The sequence below is a fragment of the Corylus avellana genome, chromosome ca1 (assembly GCF_901000735.1).
Source record: "Corylus avellana chromosome ca1, CavTom2PMs-1.0".
NCBI classification, from domain to species: Eukaryota; Viridiplantae; Streptophyta; class Magnoliopsida; order Fagales; family Betulaceae; genus Corylus; species Corylus avellana.
The window spans coordinates 37,791,791-37,816,006 of record NC_081541.1 but is presented as its reverse complement, the minus strand read 5'-3'; the positions used below and the strand labels follow the sequence as shown (position 1 = coordinate 37,816,006).

At 38.1% G+C, this 24,216-nt stretch overlaps 2 protein-coding genes across 2 annotated transcripts; both read left to right on the top strand.

The window, feature by feature from the left end:
- The first annotated feature begins 6,786 nt into the window (after positions 1-6,786).
- On the top strand, positions 6,787-14,545 carry LOC132180638 (neutral/alkaline invertase 3, chloroplastic-like). Its single transcript, XM_059593532.1, has 7 exons — positions 6,787-6,997; positions 7,702-8,488; positions 9,126-9,291; positions 9,396-9,607; positions 13,011-13,504; positions 13,601-13,649; positions 13,875-14,545. The coding sequence occupies exons 2-7, from the start codon at positions 7,796-7,798 to the stop codon at positions 14,199-14,201; spliced, it is 1,941 nt and encodes a 646-aa protein (XP_059449515.1). The 5' UTR covers positions 6,787-6,997; positions 7,702-7,795; the 3' UTR covers positions 14,202-14,545.
- A 6,524-nt stretch (positions 14,546-21,069) lies between these two features.
- On the top strand, positions 21,070-24,196 carry LOC132166918 (serine/threonine-protein kinase D6PK-like). Its single transcript, XM_059577776.1, has 2 exons — positions 21,070-21,733; positions 23,398-24,196. The coding sequence occupies exons 1-2, from the start codon at positions 21,159-21,161 to the stop codon at positions 24,194-24,196; spliced, it is 1,374 nt and encodes a 457-aa protein (XP_059433759.1). The 5' UTR covers positions 21,070-21,158.
- The last annotated feature ends 20 nt before the right edge of the window (positions 24,197-24,216 follow it).

The following is a 24,216-nucleotide window of genomic DNA, read 5'->3' as shown; positions in this document are numbered from 1 at the left end:
ATTGTCTTTATGTTGCATTTAGTTAAGTGTAGGCTATAATTTTATTTAGGACAATTAGGAGTAGTACGTATTATATTTCAATGACTGGTCTCTAATAGCTACATTTAGAGAACTAATCTATGATATGATGTTTTCAGTTTCACTATGGTTGTTATGATGGTGGTTTTAAATTATTATTAACTACGACCCTTAGTCAAAGTATTTCGTTGTAGACTCTCTTCGGAGAGAATGAAATCCCTTAGTCTTGTTTCCCGTGCAATAAAGTTGTGAGACAAACTATGAAATCAATTACCAATTAATTGATTTCATTGGGGCATTACAAAAGGTTACAAATTACTTGATCTATCCTCTACTCTTGGTTATGATAAACTATCAACTACATATAAAGCCTTTTGTTTGTTAGTTTCCTCTACATATGAACCATAGTTTTTTCATAAAGTCGATCGATACAGGTTTGTTAGTTTATAAGATTTATCCATAATTTTTGGCATTAATTATTTGCAACATGCAGTTAATATCTTCTTTTTTTTTCCTTTTTGAAGGGAAGCATGATACTTTCATTAAAAATCAAGGAAGAACATGATTGCGAGATTGAATGAGAACTGCTTTCACCAATCTATGAGCTGCTTCGTTTACCTCTTTTGTCTTGACTAGAAGTTTGTTTAATTTCTTTCTATGTTTTTCTTCGCCAAGAGTTTGTTTAATTTCTTTCTATGTTTTTCTTGTCTTGACTTTGTTTAATTTCTTTTTATTTTTTTCTTGTCTTGACTCGCATATTGGTTATAGTACTATTTATGTGAATACTTGGCATCATAAAAAACGATGGTGTGGGTCATGTAAATTTGATGTTAATTTTTAAAGAAGTTGGATGGGAGAACTGGACAAGGAAATAACAAATAACAGTTCTCTTATTTATTTAGTCCATAAACGTAGGACAATTGTAAACCTTTTATTTTCAAAGTGATGTGTCTTTTAAAATTACAATTAGATTTGAAATAGATGAAACAAAAGTCTTACTTCTAGCATTATTCACCTCACATAACATCTTAGCTTAGGTCTTATTTAGTTTTGTTTCTAGACTACCAGAATTATCATACTCTATTCAGATTTTGAGCCAATTTATGGACATTCCAAGGCAGCCTCATATGGATGCTACATTCCGAGTTCTTAGATATCTCAAGACATTTCATGGTCAAGGTCTATTATACTCATCATCATCTGATATGCATCTTAAAGCTTTTTGCGACTCTGATTGGGCAAGATGCCATGATAGACATTGGTCAATCACTGGGTTTTATGTTTTCATGGGAAACTCTTTGATATTCTGGAAATAAAAGAAGCAACACATTGTATCATGCTTATCTGCAAAGGTTGAGTACCGTTCTATGGAAGCCATCAATTGCGAAATCACTTGGATGTTTAGTTACTTCATGATCTTTATGTTCTACACCATCAAGCAGCTATGTTATTTTGTGATAGTCAAGCTGCTATACATATAGCTGCCAATCCAGTATATCACGAACGCATTAAACATATCGAAATAGACTGTCATTTGATAAGAGAGAAAATTTAAGAAATGATTATTCGCACACTTCATGTAAAATCTCAGCATTAGCTTGCTGATCTTTTTACCAAAGTTCTAGGTTACGAAAGCTCTTAATGCAAGGACCCATATAAAGCCATCCTTACAGCCAGAAAACATCATTTCTATAGATTCCTACACACCATAAAACCTTGAGAAAATGGTCACTCTAATGAGGCTTTATTATTTCGATTTTTTAATCATAAGAAATCCTTAGAAGACAGAAACCAAAAATAATTCACAAATAAAACGTACATAAACTAGTAAAGAGAAACTTATAGAAGAATAAGTATTTGAAAAAAAGACTACCCTTTCCAGAAAATAATATGCACCATTATAGTATTTTGAAGATTCAAGTTTACATGATTAAGATTATCAATACCAGTATCTACTGATTGGAAAATGCTGAAATTTAAAAGGACAAGAAAGATATTCATACAACAAAGAAATTTGAGGGGAAAAAAGATGATTAGAAGGATTGAGAATTTGTACAAGAAATTGACAAACATATAAAGCTCCAGAATTCATGATTAGAGTGTAGAGGATTGAGCATGCCTAAATGTTGCGGGTAAGAGAAGGGGGAATAAGAGGATAGAGCTTGATCAAAGACGGAAATAAAGAAACTTGGTGACATCGGGAAGTTATACGTTTTAGCATAGCCCTCAAGCACTGAGGTCTCACGAAGAGAATGATGAAGAAGTTCATAGCCTATTTCCCGGAGTGTATTCCTATAATTTGGATGCAATGCCAGGTATTTTTATCTTAATCGCACTTATTTCTTCATGGGTTGGCTGAAGTGTGGGATAAAGGGCCATACATTTTTAAATCCGATCGATAAAATTTTGTTAGTTTATAAGATTTATCTATAATTTTTGGCATTAATTATTTGCAACATACAGTTACTATCATTTTTTTTTTCTTTTTGAAGGGAAGCATGATACTTTCATTAAAATCAAGGACGAACATGACCGAGAAATTGAATGAGAACTTATTAGAAATGCATTATTAGAACTGCTTTAGAATGCATTATTAGAGTGTAGAAGCATACAATTAATTTCCTTTAACAAAAACTTTCGTTTAAGATTCAAATTGAGGAAGTGCCGCATAGGAGGAGGGGGAGAACCTTCGATCTCCCCCTCCTCCCCTCATCCTTTACTGCCTCCCCTCCCACTCTTCACCTTGTGAGCTAGACTATTTACCTGATGCTCTCTAACTCTTTGTGCGGTGTTTTTTTTCCCTTCCTTTTCTGCCTCTTTCCCCTCCTTTGTCATTTTTTTGTTTTAGCCTCTCCCTTTCTACCCTTAAGCTCAGCTCTGCTGAGTCATTTTTTTGGATCTGGCTTGGCTCTTGGATCGGATTGGTCAAAGCCCAACCTACCATCCCCCGTTAGACCCACGTTGACTCGTGCTCTTCCTCTTGGCTTTCCGGCTCCGTCTGTGTCCATCACCACCTTGTGTCGTTTTTTGGCAACCTCGCTCTGAGGCCTGCTTTTTCTATTGGCGTCGCTTTCTGTTTTGTGGTTTTTTGGTTTTTGTCTCATTTTTCTATGTTTTTCTTTTTCCAGTTTTTTTCCCTATTCGTTATCTGCATGTATTTTTCTATTTTCTTGTGGTTTTTGTTCATGGTGTTTGTTGCTTGTAATAAGACTATGTCATCTCTCTTGATCTGCCTGCTTGATGATCTGTGGGGTATTTGTTTTTGGTCCAAACCCTTGGGTTGTGAATGTGAACGGCATCCTGGTTTTCGTGTCGAGGATGATGAATTTTAGCATGCGAGTATTATGTTCTCAGGCCGAGAAATAAGAGCTACTTATGCATTTGATTGAGCCTGTCTGGTGTAGATCTTCGTTACAACTGAAAACTAGTCATGGTTTAGCAATTATTGATGTCATAGATATGTCTTGAATGTTAGATTGTAATCTTTGTATTTATGACATTTGTAATCTTGTAGTTTCGGCTATGATTACTTCAGAGCTTTTTGCTCTGTGTTGCAGAGCTTATGCTCGCGATCTTTTCATTAATGAATGAGACTGAATGATTTCTCCCTTAAAAAGAAAGAAAAAAAAAAGAGTGTAGAAGCATACCTGAATGTTGCGGGTGGGGGAGGGGATAAGACGATAGAGCTTGATCACAAACGGAGAGAAAGAAACTTGGTGACATTGAGAACTTAAATGTTTTAGCATAACCCTCAAGCACTGAGATTTCACGAAGAGATTGATGAAGCAGTTCATAGCCTTTTTCCCAGAGTGTATTCCAAGATATTGGATGCGATGCTCAGGTGTTTTTATCTTTATCGCACTAACTTTCTTCGTGGGTTGGCTGAAGTGTGGGATGTAGGCAAGAACTAGGTAAGGCTTTGGGGACATTAGTCCCCCAAAATTTTAAAATTACCCTAAAATTTCATGTTTTTTATGTAATAAGCCCCCCACAATTTTAAAATTACCCTTAAATTTTAAACTTTTTTCATTTATGTCCCCCACACTTTAATGTCTCACCCCTGGATGTAGGGCCATACGTTCCTAAATCCGATCGATACATGTTTGTTAGTTTATATGATTTATCTATAATTTTTGGCATTAATTCTTTGCAACATGTAGTTAATATCATTTTTTTTTTCTTTTCGAAAGAAGTATGATACTTTCATTAAAAATCTAGGACGAAGATGATGAAGAGATTGAATGAGAACTACTTTCGCCAATCTATCATCTGCTTTGTTTGCCTCTTTTTTCTTGAGTAGAAATTTGTGAGTTCGTTTAATAGCATTTTTTTTTATCCGATAAAAGGATAAAATGGTCCAAAGGATAGCATAATTTAACATTATCATCTTTTAGAAAAAATCATTAATTCGAAACTTTTCTCCCTTTTCAAACAAAGTTTATTTAAAAAACCAAAAATAAAAAGAAAAGCCGAGGTGGAAAACAAATTAGCTTTTTTTCATTCATTCTTTTGTTTTTCGTTTCATAATAAAGTATTAACAGGAAATTTAAAATTATTTTTATTTTATATTATAATATTTTTGTTAAAAAAAATATCTCGTTTAAAAAGTGTTAACAAACACAACAATATTTGTCATTGCGCCGCCCATCTAAAACGTGAGCCTTTGCTACGAAAAATTGTTTAACACGTGCAAGGGAGCGATGGGTGGCTGAGATCTTGAGGATTATTCCTGTCCTCTCGAATTCAAAAAAATAAAAGAAACTCCTACTCCAATTATTCTGATTCTCATATTTTGGTATTATTTTATAGTTCAAATTCTTCTCTCTCTATCATTAAATATATAAAAATATGAGAAAACTTTTTATTAGGACCATCCTGATAACACCCATTTTACAGCCCTCAATCAATAATTGACATATAAACAAAAGCATAAAAAGTACACATAAATAAGTTGGACTAAAATACACTAGATTTTAGGATGATAAAATCTCTAAATGGTTAACGTTCCACCTCTAGATTTTATTTTTGAATCTAAAACCGAGTTTTGAGGCATTAGAAACAAGTTTTAGGCATTAAAAACAGGTTTTGGGACATTAGAAACAGGTTTTGAGGCATCAAAAACAGATTTTTAGGAATTAGAAACGAGTTTTGAAGCATTAGAAACGGGTTTTGAGGCGGGTCACGGCCGGAGGGGTTTAAGGTGTTCACAGTCGGCCAGGCCCGTGGGTCCGACGAGACCCATAGCGTGGGTCTTTGGGTATGGCCTGGGTCTTGCCGACTACCCTTTTTTTTTTTTTTTTTTTTTTTTTGCATTTTTTTTAAATTGATGATATGTCACATAGTAATTAGAGACTGCAAAATAAGTACTATTAGGATGGACCCGATAGTAGGGACTCTCTAAAAATATAATTTAAACTATTAAAAAATCAGTACTTGTTGATCCCTCCTGCAAAATCCCATAAATCACTCACTCTAAAAAAAAAAAAAAAAAAAAGAAAAAAGAAAAAAAGAAGTTGGCTATTTAAATGAGCCCATCCTAAATTTTTTAGAGCCGAGATATTTAATAATTTATTGTCCAAATTGTTAATAATTTAGATCCGTGAGAAAGTCCATATAAAATTTTCCTTCTCAAATAAATTTTAAATAATCGAACTACCTATTAGAAGATAAATTTCATGTAAACTATTACGCAACACATTGGTGGTGTCCCTTATCCGCAAGTAAAAGGCAAGAATTAGGTGGCCTTTTCTTTGGTCAAATGGCTGAACTTTTGTTGGCATCTAACAACACTGGTGTGGATTTTGCCATGTGTTTTGTATTTTACCCACACAAATCTATCTCTCTCACTACGTCACGCATAAACCAAGCATATCTTAAAAAAAAAAAAAAAAAAAAAACCGTCTTACCTAAATCAATAATAATTAATATAAACACGAATATAATAAAGCTAATAAAATAACATACTAGATCCCATGATTCATGCACGAGTGCTTTTGTTAGTTAAAAATAAGCTATTTTCCATGAAAGATCTACCCCATATATATATATATTTTTTTTCTTATCAAATATTTGTTTTTGTTGCAGAGTCTTTTTGAGAGGTGTGGGTGCTAGAAGGGTGGGGTTTTTGTGGGTAATTTACGTGATAATTTTAATTTTACAAGAAAGAATTAGTTAAGCCATTCGTTTTTAAGTAGCTTAACTAACCCTGTGTGTATGAGATTAGTAATTTTATGAGAATAAACTATTCCATGGGAGTGGTTCGGCCACCCCTGACTTGCTATTGGGGGTGCTTTTGGGAGTGGTTCAGCCACCCCCTGACTTGCCATTGGGGTGGCTCTTACCCAAAATGGGTCCAGCCACCCTCCTTTTTTCTTATTTTTTTATTTTAATTTTTTTAATTTAAAATAATATTTTATTATTATTTTTATTAGTGAAATATGTATATTTTTTGTGATCATAAGATTTTTGAGAAAAAATTATAGTCATAAACTGAATATTTTCAGTCCATAATGTACCGGGAGGATCCTGGCCTATGGCTGCATAAGTTTCTGTTCATAAGATTTTTAGAGTTTAGATAAATTTGTGTCGCGTTTGACCCCATCAAATATAGTTTAGTCGAAAAAGGAAAATAAAATCTAGTAAAATAAAAAAAGAAAAATAGATTGAGTGAACAAAAAGAAATGTACCATCCAAAAAGAAAAAAGAAAAAGAAAAAGAAAAAGAAAAAGAACAGAGAAAAAATCAATTAAAATGAGGACAAGAATGAAAAGTGCAGCAGAATGAATATTCATGTGACTTTTCTATTGGAGAGCGCATGCTTCTACAAACACAACTACTTTTAAGGATTGAGGCTGTGATTCTAAACAGTTTCGTTTGCGACGCAAGAAAACGTCAGAACACAGCTATTGCTTGTATCATCTTCAATCTCAGATTATTTTTTTCGGTACCCAGAAAAGATTTGTCTGTTTTCTTCAATTGGGTATGCATTTTTCTCATTACCTTTTACAGTTTTTGCTATTTGTGATGTTAATTTTTCTGGGATTTTGTTTTTGACATGCCCATCTTCTTCTATTCTATTCGGTATGCACCGAACATTCTCATTACTTTTTTTTCTTTTTAATTTTCAAGTTTGACGTTTTGTTGCGGGAATATGTCGCAACGTAGTATATATTGGTTTCATTTGGATTTCACTCTGACATGATTGTTCATAAATTGTAGTTCTGATTATGTATTATAGTTTTGCTAATATGATTTTTTATTTTTAATTCTGTTCGAATTGTTAGTAGTTTTATTTTTTTAGTTTTGACTTAGAAATGTTTTCATATGGATTTGAATACTAAATCTTAGATATTGGAAGAGTGATCCTGTTTGATTTCTCGGAAAAAAAAAAAGTGAGCAAAGTACATTTTTTTTGTTTAATGGGTTCCAGCAGTGAAGAAAATTTAGTATTTTTGTTTCCATGTTTTCCTAGATTTTCGCAGCCACCAAATAGAGGGCAATATATATCTTATTCTTCAATTTATTTTTGGTCGTTTGAAAGATGCAAATGATCTAATGATTTGAGTTGTCATTTCTCGGTTGATTTGATTTTGTTCCATGCTTTTTGACAGTATGGAAACATTCAAATGAAGTTGAGGTCATTGATGATTTATAGCTGTTTCTAAATTCAGTTGTACTATGTAGGTACCTTGAATAAAAAAGGAGCCTCTGGATCTTTTTGAGCAAAAAAAATTGAAGTTTGATAGAAATAATTTTATTTGACATAAGCATTATATCAATGGGCACTTCTGAAGCTGTTCTACAAGTTTTGTCTGGGGCTGCACCTCGTCTTTTTAGTGGTGACCCGTTTTTTAGCGCATCAGATTCAAGATGTGCTTTTAAGTTGCCTTTAAAATGTTCAAGGAGAAGGGCCTCAAGTTATTTGCAATTTCTCCAGTATTCAAGTGTGCAACAGTTTGGAGCTCGAGGGATAGGCAGTAGTTTTTCTGGAAGTAGAAAAGTTGATCCTTCTTGGCTTCATAGTTGCAAATGCCAAAAGGCTGAGAGTGTAAGTGGGGTAACTACTGAAGATGGAAATGGGGCTTGGTTTGTGGATAATGCAAAGAAATTGAATCCCATAGACAGTATGGTGAATGGGCCAAATGTTCTGGAGTTTCAGGATCTTCAACAGTTGAAACAGGAAAAGGAGGTTTTTACATCTAGTGGTGGAAATGGAGCACCTAGAGACACCTTTCACAATCTTAATATTGATTCCATTGAGGATGAAGCATGGGAATTGCTCCGAGAGTCCGTGACTTATTATTGTGGTAGTCCGATTGGAACAATTGCTGCAAAAGACCCAACTAGTTCCAATGTGTTGAATTATGATCAGGTTTTCATTCGAGATTTCATACCCTCTGGTATAGCTTTCCTATTGAAGGGAGAGTATGATATTGTTCGGAACTTCATCCTTCATACGCTTCAATTGCAGGTAATCCAGTAAACCATGATATGACACCTTAATCCTTGCAACATGTCATTTACATAGCTTATTTTGTCATGTTAAAGTTCGTTTACCATTGGTTGATTTACATGATTATTTAACTGCATGATTAATTTTTTTTCCGCATACTTTTTGATATCTTATTGGATTGTGTGGAAGTATTCTAAGTGTAGTTTGTGTACCATTGAAATCATTTATAATAATATTATACATGTGAAAGAAACATTTATTCAAATTATTGTTGGTTATACGGTGATTATAATTATTTTTCTGTCCCATCTCCTTGAAATTTTCTTTGTATTCAGTTGTAAACATGAAATTTGCTGCCATGATTCTGTAATGGAACTTTCATTATGTTTAACCGTAAATGTGAGAAATAGATGATTGCTGTCAATACATGAATATGTGAATGTCAGCTACTGTGTGATATTTGCATGGGATTTGATGATTGCTTATGAAATAGGTTTCATATACATCTGCATAGATACAAGTCTTGGTTGCATACCCAAGGCTATCTGAAAACATTACTTGTAAGAGATTGGCATATTATGTACATCATAAGATGATCGAGTACGTGTTTTTCGAGTATTCATCTATTTAGTACACATGACTTCATGTACTGCAGAGCTGGGAGAAAACTATGGATTGTCACAGTCCTGGTCAAGGGTTGATGCCTGCTAGTTTCAAGGTGCGCACAGTTCCTCTGGATGGTGATGATTCTGCAACAGAAGAGGTATTGGATCCCGACTTTGGAGAGGCAGCAATTGGCCGTGTTGCACCAGTTGATTCTGGTAAATATTTTTATCAGGTCAACAGGTTTTCTAAAAGAGGAAAATATTTTGCTTGCCTTAGCTCCTTGTTATGCTGAATCTTTTAATTTATGTCATATTTTCAGGATTATGGTGGATTATTTTATTACGTGCCTATGGAAAATGCTCAGGGGACCTCTCTGTTCAGGAGAGAGTTGATGTGCAAACAGGAATTAAAATGATTCTAAGGTTATGTCTTGCTGATGGTTTTGATATGTTCCCTACATTATTAGTGACAGATGGCCCCTGCATGATAGATCGCCGAATGGGAATTCATGGCCACCCTTTGGAAATACAGGTATATAAGCTCTCATATCACCCTTGATGTTCACTCTGGATAACTTAACAAAGATGCTATGATTTTGGACTAAAAGGCTACTGTTGTGGCAAGGAAATTTGGAAAAAGAAGGGAACTATTGTTAAATTAAATGATTTCTATTCATCATGTTCTAGGAATATTTTGGTTTTTTTTTTGGTCAGAAGAGCATATACATTCAGGGACTTCAGCCCTTGAATGCACACACTTGTGCTTGACAGACTAAGACTATCATTGCACCAGAAAATGGTCCCTTTTGGGAGTTGTGTTTGTACAAAAGGAACCTAGACATTGAAGATGATCTTAGCCATGATAACTTCTTCTTTTTCCGTATTTCTAGGTATTAGTAGTTTTTTGAGGGGTCTTTTCATATTTTGGCAGATTCAACAATTTGCTTTGGTGACTTAATTCAGGGACCTCATTTGAGTCATCTTTGTGCATTCTTATCTTTCTAGTATTGAGAGGCTCGTTGCACAGCATGTAGAGAAGTGAACTTATTTTACTTCCATATTCTGCATATTGTGATAGTATATTTTGGACTTAATGCGATTAGATAAATACTTTAAAGTTCTCTGGAGATCCTTTTGGGCATTGAATTGAACTTAAGTGAGGACTTCTTGTCAGTTATTCTAGTAAATAAGGTAACTATGTGAATGCTGGTTTTGTTTTCGGCAATAAATAGGACTGGTTAATGAAATACATTCACTATTGCTTGAAAGTAGTTAATATGTTGACAAATGTGTAGGTTTTAGTAGATTAGATTTATGAATGAACAGACAATTTATGTATGCTATTTGAGTTTACGGTAGATGATATCTGGGTTAAATTTGTCTCACTTTCTTACATACCTAGCAGTCGTGAGACAAGGTTGGAGGGTTAGCTACCATTATGTTGATTAACTAAGACGCTTGAGACTGGTGTGACTGACTTGGGGCTACACTTAGTTCACTCATGTGGATGACATCTTTATAATGCCTAATTGAATGTGCTGGTTTTCAATCTGGTTACTTTTGAAGCATAAATTTGAAGTACATATAGTATGGTAACTAATTAGTTTTGAGTGGGCAATGCTCGTCATACTAAACCCTTGTTGGAAGTGGAAGTAAAGTTAGAGAGAAATTGTACATGTAGTTTTATCTGCATGGTGATGGTAGCATCTGAATGGTTTTAGGGGCTGTTAGAAGAGTTAGGGTTTGAGTCATTAGGGTTTTGGGGGTATTTTAGTCTCTATGGTATTTCCCTAATCCTATATAATAGGATGCTTGTATTAGGTTAACATAAGTTGAATAATATAATAGCTTCCGCCTTTTGTGTCTAAACCGTTCATACAAACTATAACATGGTATCAGAGCTTGTTTCGATTCTTGGGTAGTTTAGTTTTCTTCTTGGTGGCAGCACTGCCCGTGTGGGCTAACCCACACGGGCAGTACCTTCAAAGAGCTCCAAAGAGTTCCGTAGAGCTGTTTTGTTCTTGTTTTATGGTGACCGGAACTCCTTCCGGTGAGAAAAAAAATATATATATATATATATTTTGTTTGTTTTTGATGTTCTGTGATGCTGGCCGGATGGTTCTGCGGTGGTTTTCTGTCTTGTCTGAAGTGGCCGGAGGGTTCTGTGGTGGCCGGAAAAGTTGCAGCGGCCATCGGGAAAAAAAAAATATTCCGACGATTTGATGCTTTTGGTGTTGAAACGTTACTGTGTGGCCCTCTATTGATTCTGTAGTTGCTGTTTTTGAAGTGGCCGGAGTGTTCTGTCTTCTCCGGCAAGTTCCGGCGAGCTCCGGCAATGGTCCGGCGAGCCTCCAGTGACTGTTTCTGTTCTGTTTTTCAGTGTTTTTCTTCTGTTTTTAGGTATTGCCAGCCTGTTCTGTGTGTTTCCGGCCAGTTTTGAAGCCCCGACGAAGTTCCGGCGTATGTCCAGCGAAGCTCCGGCAAAGTTTTTTGTTTTTCCAATATCTGTTTTTCGGCAAATCTTGTTGGTTAATCATGTGAAAATTTGTTGTTTGTTTGTTGTTTGTGATTGATGTATCCGACCGGCCTTGGATTCTCCGGCGAGAACCGATCAAGTGATCGATGCATCCGACCGGCCTTGGTGTTTTTCGGCGAGAACCAATCCCAAGATCGATGTATCCGACCAGCCTTGGATTCTCCGGCGAGAACCGATCAAGTGATCGTTGCATCCGACCGGCCTTGGTGTTTTTCGGCGAGAACCGATCAAATGGTTGTTCAAGTTACCAACGAGTTTTCGACCGGCGTTGAAGTTTTATTTAATTAACTTGTGTGGTCCAAGCAGTTCCAGCTTGAGGGGGAGTGTTAGAATATGTTTTCTAGTTGTTTTTCGTTTGCTTGTATATTCCAAGCTGGATTCATATGATGTATATGCTCCAGCTTGAGGGGGAGTGTTAGAAGAATTAGGGTTTGAGTCATTAGGGTTTTGGGGATATTTTAGTCTCTATGGTATTTCCCTAATCCTATATAATAGGATGCTTGTATTAGGTTAACATAAGTTGAATAATATAATAGCCTCCGCCTTTTGTGTCTAAACCGTTCATACAAACTATAACAGGGGCAAAATATTCAGGTTCTAAAATATAAAAAAAAAAAAAAAAAAAATCTTAATCACAGATTTCTCTGTTAAAGTGTGGGATTTCAATCTTAGTTATTTGTTTAAGACTTGGTTTAGATTCTTGGAGCCGAACTTTTGTTCTGCATCGGGAATAGCTAGTCCATCAATGTTGCAGTCATGAATGAGTCTGGGTATCATTAGCTTATGGGCATTGGAAATAGCTCGGGCTGCTTGAGATAGTCTGTTAAGTTGAAGTAGATCAGATGCTTTTCTCTCTCCCCTACCTCAAAATAGATCAGCTTACCATTAATCAAGAGAGGAGTATATTGAAACATCATGTAATGGAGAGAGGGTTGGCCTTTTCAGTTTCTTTTGATGCATTTCGCTTCTATTATTATCTAGTGGTGGTGGTAAGGAGCTGTAAGGTAGTAATTAGCTAAGCAATAACTGTCGTAGTTGCATGCGCCATTGCATGAATGAGTGACTTTGAATGTAATTTGGGAAACTAATTATGAGTTTTTAAGGGGTGCTTGTTCTCTGATTAATTGTAGCCTGCCCTATGCTAAAATAAGATGTTTTGTGTGGCAACTATTGATATCCAAACCATTTATTAGATATTAAGGAACCGTAGTTGAACAAACACTACATTTGTTAGCACACTCAATATGCCATTTAGGTAATTTCTCTCAGAACTGTTTACGACAGTAGCTGCTTATATATTTCTCTCTGCAAAAGAGGGATTATTTTATGATTGATTTATTCTTGTAGGCATTATTTTATCAGTGGTAATTTCTCTGATATGATTGATTTATTCTTGTAGGCATTATTTTATTCAGCATTACTTTGCGCACGTGAAATGCTTGCTCCAGAGGATGCATCAGCTGATCTTCTGAGGGCACTGAACAATCGTCTGGTAGCTCTGTCATTCCATATCAGAGAGTATTATTGGATTGATTTGAAAAAACTAAATGAGATTTACCGTTATAAGACTGAAGAGTACTCATATGATGCAGTTAACAAATTCAATATTTACCCAGATCAAATTCCTCCTTGGTTGGTGGAGTGGATGCCCAATAAAGGTGGCTATTTAATTGGAAACTTGCAACCGGCTCACATGGATTTCCGATTTTTTTCTCTAGGAAACTTGTGGTCTGTTGTCAGCAGTATTGCAACAGTGGATCAGTCACATGCCATATTGGATCTCATTGAAGCCAAATGGACAGATTTGGTAGCAGATATGCCTTTTAAGATATGTTATCCTGCTCTTGAGGGCCAGGAATGGCAGATTATCACAGGAAGTGATCCTAAGAACACGTAATATGTCTTGTATCAAGCTTCTTAATGATGATATACCTTTTTTCTTTCATTTTCTGTTTCATTCATGACATGGTTGATTTATTTTTGGTGCAGCCCTTGGTCCTACCATAATGCAGGTTCTTGGCCAACTCTACTCTGGCAGGTTAGTTCTGGTGGTATTAGTTAAGTTTTATTTATTAATTTATTTTTATATGTTTTTTTTTTTTTTTTTTTGAGAGTGAGAGTAGTAATATTAACATTAGGGTCAAAAAGGAAAAGAAAGGACACATTTTAGTGTCTGGAATTGTCTGCTATAGCCTGTTAATTATCCATAGATTTGCAAACACATCTTTTACAGTGATTTAACACGAGCAAGATATCTTTGCAGCTTACAGTCGCATGCATAAAGATGAACAGACCAGAAATTGCAGCGAGAGCCGTCGAGATTGCTGAGAAACGCATATCACGAGACAAGTGGCCTGAATATTATGACACTAAAAGGGCAAGGTTCATTGGAAAACAATCACGCCTGTTCCAGACCTGGTCAATTGCAGGATACCTTGTGGCAAAGCTCCTGCTTGCTGACCCAAGTAAAGCCAAGATTCTGATAACCGAAGAGGATTCTGAACTTGTCAATGCCTTCTCTTGCATGATCAGCGCCAACCCAAGAAGGAAGCGCGGTCGGAAGGATTCCAAACAGACCTATATAGTATGAATATTCTAATTTAAATCATATGCCTTGGTGCCACTGCCAGGCAGTTATCTGCATTCATATGAAGATTGGTTAAGGTTTGGCCTCATTTATGGTTCAATTTATCCAACTTATATTTCGATTGCTTGAAAATTGGTTAAGTGTAAAATATTTCTTCATTGAATGGTTGGGTTGTGCTGAAGTTGTTATACAAGCTTATTCATGTATATCATATTATTCATTTGTAAAGATGATGTAGCCAGTTTAGGATTCCAGGTGTATCCTCTTAGGCATGGAGACTTTGTGAACTTCTATATTGGATAAATAAAATGGATGGCATTTGTCAGGACCATACATTTTTATATTCAGGTTGATTATCATATTCTGTTTTTGGAATTTTTATTTTGATGAAAGGCAAGATAAGAAATCCTTTTGTACACTTCAGCATTTCCAAAAAGGGAAATGCCATGTTTTCTCATAGTGTTCTTCTCATCCTTTGTAGATATTGTTTTTTGAAAAAAACTTACCCTACTAGTCACTCATTTTCTTTTTAGAAAACAATATTCATGTACAATGAGAAGAATACCAAGAGGAAAACAACATAAAAAAACAATATTTATGTTAAAAGGAATAGTTTAACATAAATATGCCCTTAGCGTGCATGGGCAAAGACATGGGATTCAAATTGGGATCCACTGTGGGGGTTGTTGAAGAGGTAGATACGAATGAAGATGGCATTGGATGGGGGAAGTATCTACGAGTTCGAATCAGAATTAACATTATGAAACCGCTTGCGCGGGGACGTATGTTAAAGCTGAAAAATCGATCATTTTGGATTCCTTTTCAGTATGAGAAAATTCCAAAATTTTGCTATGACTGTGGGATCATCTGGCATGGTCATGCGGGTTGTCATGAAAGCAATATGGGACGCACCAAGGGAGCGGCCGTGGATTATGGCCCATGGCTCAGTACGGCTTACCAAACTCGGGGATCGGACAGACGAAGAGGATCATGGGGAGGGGCTCACAATCGGCATGAGGAGATGGGATGGTCCAGTCCGACCAGATTCCGGTCACCGGAAGCTGGGCTGAATAATTATGGGGGGGCGAGTAATGGGGAGACAAGCTGCGACAAATCAGGGGAATCAGTGTCCGTTGCGATGCAGAATAAAGCAAGAGCAGATTATTCCCCTATGGAGGAAGAAACGGCTGGCCAAGGAAAGATGGAAACAAATAAAGGAGCATTCAATGGAGAATATTGTAATAATAAGGAGCAAGGAAAGAAGGAAACAGCTGGTGGAGAGAATCAGTGCATTGATGAGCAAATTACAACCCATGCGCAATTCCAGCCATGTAACGACAGTAATAGTCAAATGCAGTCAATGGGTCCTAATAAGGAAAGTTTGGAGGTATGCATGAATGCGATACGATCAGCACATGTGGACAAGAGGAGCGTTAATTGCTCCAAGAATTTAGAAGATGGGGAAGGAGGGGATGCTAACACGTGGAAGGGAGGAATAAAATTAACCTCCAACGAGCAAGGAAAGGAATCAGGAGGCACTTTGGGTCAGTTTGCTTCTACTGGGCCTAATGTGTCGACTGTGGGAGGCTCTTTACGAAAATGGAAAAAACAAGCTAGAAGAGGGGACAAAGAATGGACTTCGGGCCAACAGAACTTACTTGGTTCAGGCAAACGAAGCATCGATGACAAGGAGGACATGGAGACAGAAGCGCCAATGCAAAAAAAGGGGAAGGAGGATACTAAGGAGAAGCTCACAGGAGAATCAATTAAGGCGGTGGCTGCCGAGCAGCACCGCCAAAAGAAATGAACATATTGAGTTGGAACTGCCGAGGGCTTGGGAACCCTCGGACAGTTCGGGACCTTTGCCGGTTGGTAAAGGAGAAGAGACCCAAAATGGTCTTCTTAATTGAGACCAAGTCACTAGGCCCACGTATGGAGATAATGAGAATAAAACTGGGTTTTGATTGCATTTTTACGGTTGATAGTGTGGGGCGAAGCGGAGGGCTGGCACTATTGTGGAAGAACGAGGCTTTTATGGGCATCCGGAAGTAGCGAGACGAAAGGAGGCATGGAGCTTGCTTGAACTAATAAGCTCACTTCATCCGAAGGCTTGGGTTTGCGTTGGAGATTTCAACGAAATTACAATGGATTCAGAAAAATTTGGGACCCTTAAAACTCCAAAAAAGCAAATGCAGGATTTTCAAGATACAATAGAGGATTGCCACCTCTATGATCTTGGTTTTACGGGTCCTAAATTTACTTGGAGTAACAAGAGGGAGGGCCGGAGTTTCACCCAGGAGCGGCTGGACCGGGCTATGGCAAACTCGGAATGGCTAGATCAATTCCCTGCAAACAGGCTGGAGGTTCTGGCTGCATGCAATTCGGACCACTTGCCCATAATGTTGTCATTGGACGAGAATCACACGAGAAAGCCCCTAGGACGACGCTTCTTCCGTTATGAAGCTGGGTGGGGAAAATGCATTGAAAATAAAAAAGTGATAAGGAGAATCTGGAGAGTAAAAAGTGTCCAAACACAAGTGTGGGACAGCGTGCTGAACAAACTGAATAATAGCAAGAAGGCAATTATGCAGTGGAAGAGAAGGAGTGGCAACGCAGGGGACCAGGACCTCAAAGAGAAGCTGATAAAGCTACAGAAAATCCAAGAAAAGGAGGGAGCCGAAAATTTGGGAGAGATTTTTGAACTCCAATCAGAGATCAACGTGATTCTTGAGAAAGAAGACTTGAAATGGAAGCAATTGGCCAAGGAGCATTGGTTGAAAAATGGAGACAAAAACACCAAGTTTTTTCATGCTTGTGTGAATCAAAGGAGAAGGTCCAATCAGATTAAGAAGATTATTGATGAAGATGGTGTTTTTTGTTCTAACACAGAGGAGATAGAGGAGGCTTTTCATAAATATTTTCAGAACATTTTTACAACTTCATCTCCTATTTGTATCAATAGATGTCTGGAAGGACTAGCACCAAAAGTCTCATTGGCAATGAACGAACAGCTCCTGCGGCCCTGCACCATGGAGGAAGTCAGCGTGGCGGTATCACAAATGGCAGATTTAAAAGCTCCAGGACCAGATGGCCTTACAGCTGGATTCTTCCATGAACATTGGAGTGAGGTTGGGAAGGAGGTATGGTCTTCTGTTTCAAATTTTATGCTGTCAGGATTTTTTGCAGAAGACATTAATTTCACTCATATTGCTTTAATTCCTAAAATTGCCAATCCAGAGAAAGTGTCAGATTTTAGGCCCATTTCTCTTTGTAATGTCTTTTACAAAATTATTTCCAAAACTTTGGCAAATAGGCTTAAGATTTTATTGCCTGATATCATTGCTGAAAATCAAAGTGCCTTCATACCGGGGCGCTTAATCTCTGATAATATTTTGGTGGCCTATGAGACCTTACATTCCATGCACACACGAATGTGGGGTAAAACTGGTTTTATGGCACTCAAATTAGACATGAGCAAAGCATACGACAGGGTAGAATGGATTTTTCTGGAAGCAGTCATGCGCCGCCTGGGCTTTGCAGACAGATGGGTGAATCTGATTATCAAATGTATATCTTCAGTGAGGTACTCAGTTCTTATTAATGGAGTGCCCACAGGAAACATTTGTCCCACAAGAGGAATTAGGCAAGGGGATCCCCTTTCCCCTTACTTATTTCTCTTATGTGCTGAGGCATTAAGTTCACAACTATCACAGGCGGAAAATATGGGCAAGCTCAAAGGGGTCTCCACATCGGCCAGAGGTCCACGCATCAGCCATTTATTTTTTGCGGACGACAGCCTACTATTTTGTAGAGCTACCCCAGCGGAATGGCATCGATTATCAGAGATATTAGAGGTGTATGAGCGGGCATCGGGACAAATGCTGAATCGGGATAAAACTTCAATTTTTTTCAGCCGAAACACTAACAATGAGGTCAAAGAAGTGATTACTCGATTAGCGGGAGTCCCCACAACCCAGAGGTATGACAAATACTTGGGTCTCCCCACGTTGGTTGGAAAATCCAAAATCAGGGAATTTCAGTCAATTAAAGAACGTGTAAGCAGAAGAGTTAATGACTGGAAGACCAAGTTTTTATCCCAAGCAGGAAAAGAAATTCTATTGAAAGCGGTTGTCCAAGCTATCCCCACGTACAGTATGAGCATTTTTTTGCTACCGAAATCGTTATGTAAGGAGATCAATTCTATCATGCAAAGATTTTGGTGGGGTCATAAGGAAAATGAGAAGAAAATTCATTGGATGAGTTGGGAGAAATTGGGGCGGCCAAAATCACAAGGAGGAATGGGTTTTAGGGACCTTGTATGTTTCAACAAAGCGCTTCTCGCGAAGCAAGGGTGGCGGATACTCCAAAATCCGGATAGCTTGGTAGCTACAATCCTCAAGGCGAAATATTTTCCTAATGACACTTTTTTAAAGGCGAAAGTGGGAAATAGGCCCTCATTGGCATGGAGAAGTATTATGGCATCAATGGATCTACTCGAAGAAGGGGTGATGTGGAGAATCGGGGATGGAAATTCCGTGAACATTTTGGGGGATAGGTGGTTGCCGAAACCATCTTCCTACCAAATTCAATCTCATTGTCAAGACCTCAACACGGATGCAAAGGTCAGCATGCTAATTGACCACGAAACACACAGCTGGAATGTTCGGGTAATAAGGGAGTTATTTTGCGAAACAGAAGCAGACATCATTTGTTCGTTACCTATTAGCCGCTACAATCAGTGTGATAAACTATATTGGCGGGGAACCAACACAGGGGAGTTCTCGGTCCGAAGTGTCTACTATCTTGAGATGGACAGGAAAAAAAGAACCCCGGTGAAGGATCCAACAGTACCCAAAGTAGCACCTTTTGGAATTCCATCTGGCAGATGAAGGTCTCTAATCCCACGAAATCATTTCTATGGAGAGCATGCAACAACATCCTCCCAACCAAAGTTAACCTGGTCAGGAGAAGGGTGCTGGAAAATGAACTATGTGAGATTTGCAAAAGAGAACCAGAGTCCACGGCCCATGTATTATGGTCATGCCCTGCAGCGCAGGATGTGTGGGGTGTTTGCAATGTCAGAATTCAAAAAAGCTTATCCATGGAGAGAGATTTTGAAGACATATTTGAAATGATTTTGGAACGCTGCAGTAAGGAGGATGCCGAGTTATGTGCAGTGATTGCTAGGGGCATATGGAATCGACGGAATGCCTTGGTGCATGGGGAAGACTTTACCCACCCAAATATTGTTGTTAGCAAGGCTCTGGAACATCTGAAGCTCTTCCAATCGGTCCAGGAGGCTGGGCGGATGAACGGCTCGAGCGAAAGTCAAACGGAGGAGGAGAAGTGGAAGGCACCGTCTGGGGGAAAAGTCAAGACCAATTGGGACATTGCTCTAGATTCAAAACAAAACAGGCTGGGTATTGGAGTAATTATTAGAGATGACAGAGGACGGGTTTTAGCTGCTTTAAGCAAAACGCTACACTCCCTTCAGGAACCAGTTGTAAGCGAAGCAATGGGGGCCCTAGTAGCAGTGGAATTTAGCAGAGACAGTGGTTTTTTTGACATCATATTAGAAGGGGATTCCAAGCAAGTGATTGATGCCATCAGCAATATGGGCCCTTCATGGAGCAAATACGGCCATATAGTGGGTGATATTCAGGAAGTAAGGAAGACCTTTAGAACGTGGGAAGTTCGACATGTCAAAAGAGGAGCGAATGAGGCTGCTCACAGGCTAGCTAAGGCAGCAACCCGAGATGTAGGAGAGAGAATTTGGCTTGAAGATATACCCAACTCCATTTTGGATGTTGTTACACTAGAGCAATCTACTCTATTTGTATAGAGCTTTACAGCTCTTGTTTTTTACCACTATTGATAATAAGAAGAGTTATCTATTGATTCAAAAAAAAAAAAGTTTAACATAAATATCATGCTTTTATTTTCCATCTTTGTCAAGCATATTAATTAAAGGAACGAGTAGATGAAATTTATTGAGTGCATGCCTCATATGATTGGTGGTCTATTCTTGGAGCATCTTCAGAAGTAGGCAAAATAGTTATTAAAAAAGTATAAATTTTTATTTTAGCTACTCATTTTTTTTAGACACTCTAATATTCTCTATTATACTCTTTATTTTCTTTAAATATTATTTTGTGTGAGAGAGAGTGTGAAAGAAAGAGGAGAAGAGATAGAGTAAAAGAAAGAAAGTGAGAGACAAAAATAAAAAATAAAAAAATAAATAAAGTTTATAGTGTGAATAGTGAATACCAGCCTATTTATTGTTTACATTAGATGAAAAAAAAGATAAATTGCTTATTCTGTTGGAGACGACAAAGCACCTATAATAGTTAGATTTGACTATTATTAAAGATTTTGTTACTCTTTTGGAGATGCTCTAAAGAGTATTATACAAAGTAAATCCTCTTAATATTCTTCATTTTTATCTTTTTTTCAAAATATTAGGTTTAATAATTTTTGATACGACCTGCGAATCTAACACGAACCCAACATGAAATTAACAGGTTAAAGTTGAGGTTTCTGACCCATCAACCTAATTGTCTTGGCCAAAAGGCATGTATTAATGCTAAATAATCCTTTAAAACTAGGCTGGATGGTATCCAAATGACAACAAAACCATAACCCTCCTGCCATTTGATGCAAAAGGGGGGATCCACGACAGTGTCCCCATCAATGATGATATGATAGTGATTTCAATTATAATTAATTATATGAATTACAATTATTCATTATTTTAGAATAACCCCAATTTAATACTACATGCTACTGGGCCCTAATAGCAAAAAAGCCGGCCACATGGCCCATTCTCACTCTGCCGGCCCGTTCTCTCCTTTCCCACCCTTCAAAAACCTCTCCCTCTCATTCATCACCCATTTTCTTCTTCCAATAAGGGTGACTTTATCACCCTCCCCTCTTCACCAATTACCACCGCCACCACCCACCATGCAACCAAGTGTTGATGATGTCGCTGACGATTTCGACAACCTCAGCCTCAACTCTACCACAACCACTGCCACTACTGCCACCACCGTCACCACCGCTATCGGAACAAAGCGAAGCACGAGTTCATGCTCAGAAACAACCACTTGGACTACCTCGAGCATCGCCTCGTCCTCCGCCAAGCCCCATGCACCCTCCCACGACCCGTGCCGGGATGCAATCCGACGCGTACAATCCGAAAATGCCACGCTTAGCCTCGAGGACCTCCGCTTTGTCCGCCGCCTTGGCAGCGGTGACATAGGCAGCGTGTACCTTGTTGTGCTAAAGGGGAGCAAAGGGTGCATGTTCGCAGCTAAAGTGATGGACAAGAAAGAGTTGGTGACCAGGAACAAAGAGGAGAGGGCAAGGATAGAGAGGGAGATATTGGAGACCTTGGACCACCCTTTTTTGCCCACGCTCTATGCCACTCTAGACACACCTAGGTGGTCTTGTCTTTTGACCGAGTTCTGCCCCGGCGGCGACCTCCACGTGCTCCGCCAAAACCAGCCGGACAAACGCTTCGACGAGGCTGCCGTACGGTGCGTATTATATACATATAAAAATGGAGTATATATATTATGCATGTAGGGCATAATTTGGGACAAATGAATCAAATGATGCATCATAACAAGTGGGATCCTGGAGTTTTATACTACTGTTGACTGTTCATTGCTTGTAGGGTCCCATGTTTTAATCGTTGTCTTGCCCGGAATGTTCGTGGTGGGTCTGTCGTGCACTTCTTCATAATTGATGGCGTATATGTATATATGACTGAATTTATTCGAGATTTAATTCAATTAGTGATGTTGGCCTGCATGCCATATGCCCCCATATACTTTTTATTGTGAGTATATCATATCAATTACCAACCAGTAATTGATTCAACCACAGCCAGTCATGAACAACTAAGGCCAGCTATCTTAAGAGACAAGAACTTTAAAAAAAAAAAGAAGATTTTTATGGCTTTTTTGACCTAAACTATGCTTTAATTTCCATTAGTGAATTCGTAGTCTCTCTCTTCTTTCTTTCTTTTTATTTTTATTTTTATTTTTATTATTGAGAAGATGTTGAAATAGGTTTATTATTGTCTTTGGGATGAGGTGAGAAAAGATCCTTGATGATTCTATCTTGAGAGTTTTTTTTGTCTTGTTGGTAAGCTTGAGAAAAGGGTTTGGATTCACAACAATTATTTGTCCGAATTGTTAGTAATTTGAGTAAGTAATGTAAAAAATTTCATATGAGACTCACTTGTTCAGGTAGGTGGCCGAACAACCCAAAATTTATTTGGACAAGTGCATCACATATATAGTCTCACGTTACTTGTCCAAATTATAAGCAATTTGAACAGATAATTTCCATAGATCCTCACAGTATTCTTTGAGTCCAAAAGTTGTAATATTTGTAAGGATTTTTTTTTTTTTCATGCAATATCAAGAAAATTGTGTAAGTGCCAAGGGAAATAACACTAGAATTGAATAAGAAAGAATAGATGATTTTATACGCACCATGATCCTCTTCCGGTCACCAACTGCCTAATTAACTAAATGATGCTTGTATTGTTTGTAAGTTTGTTAGATATAATTGCTAGCTAGACAATGTCCTAAAGATTTTCTCAAGGGCATTCCCATTGAGTTTGAATAATGTAAGAGCATAGGTTCGACTCTCGAACATGAGAATTCTCATACTTATTTGTATTATCTCTCTTGAGTCTAATCAATGTCCTAGTGGGACGGGCAGTTAAACTATAGCTCTGTTAGTCTTGAGAGCGCTTGTGATTTTCGCCGTCTAGGTCTCTCTTAAGCAGTTCCCCACGGGTTAATACTACTATAATTACGCCCAGATATAATAGCCACAATTAGTTTCCACTAAAAAAAAAAAAAAAAGTCCAAAAGATTTTCTCGTTATACTTTTGTCCCTACTTCAACTTCATGATCATAGTGTACAGTAGCCCAGTGGACCCTCCCGTGAAAGATTATAGTCATTCTGTTTCTTCCATGCTTTGCTGGGGCCAAGTCCACGCAATCCTGCGTCGCGTGGAGCTCTAACCACTCCTTTTTGGTCAAATCATGCCTCCATTGTGGACCCCAGCTTAGATTATGGTCTACTTTTTATCTTTTTTTTATTTGCTTGGAGATTGTAGTCCACTCGCTTGTTGAGTATTGGGATTGGGTTTTGATGCGAGAGTTTCTCTTGGGTGTTTCAGGTTCTACGCCTCAGAAGTTGTGGTTGCTCTAGAATACCTACACATGATGGGGATTGTCTACCGTGATCTCAAGCCTGAAAATGTACTCATAAGATCGGACGGTCACATAATGCTAACAGATTTTGATCTATCGCTAAAAGGCGATGGTTCGACATCGACGGCTCAGCTTGTTTCTGACCAAAACCCACCAATCACAAATCCATCTGAAGAATACCCCAATGACCCGCCTCCTTTTGCCACCTCATCATGCATTCTACCCGATTGTATTGCGCCAGCGGTCTCATGCTTCCACCCAAAACACAAGCGTAAAAAGAGGTTCGATCGCCGTGGGACCCTTCAGATTGTGGCAGAGCCGATTGATGTCCGATCAATGTCGTTTGTAGGGACCCATGAGTACTTGGCGCCGGAAATTGTATCTGGGGAAGGGCATGGCAATGCAGTGGATTGGTGGACACTAGGGATTTTCATATTTGAGTTGTTCTATGGTGTGACACCATTTAAAGGTGTTGGCCATGAGTTAACCCTAACAAATATTGTTGCACGAGCCCTACAATTCCCCAAGGAACCAACTGTGGCGGGCCAAGCTAAGGACTTGATGCTACAACTTTTGATTAAGGACCCTACAAGGCGAATGGGGTCCACAATGGGAGCCACAGCAATCAAACACCATCCATTTTTTGATGGGGTCAATTGGGCATTACTAAGATGTACAAAGCCACCTTACATTCCACGTCCGGTAGCTTATCGGGAGTCGGTCGGCGTTGATGATGGTACGGAGAAACCAGTAGAATTTTACTAGAAATTTGGTTTAGATGCTGT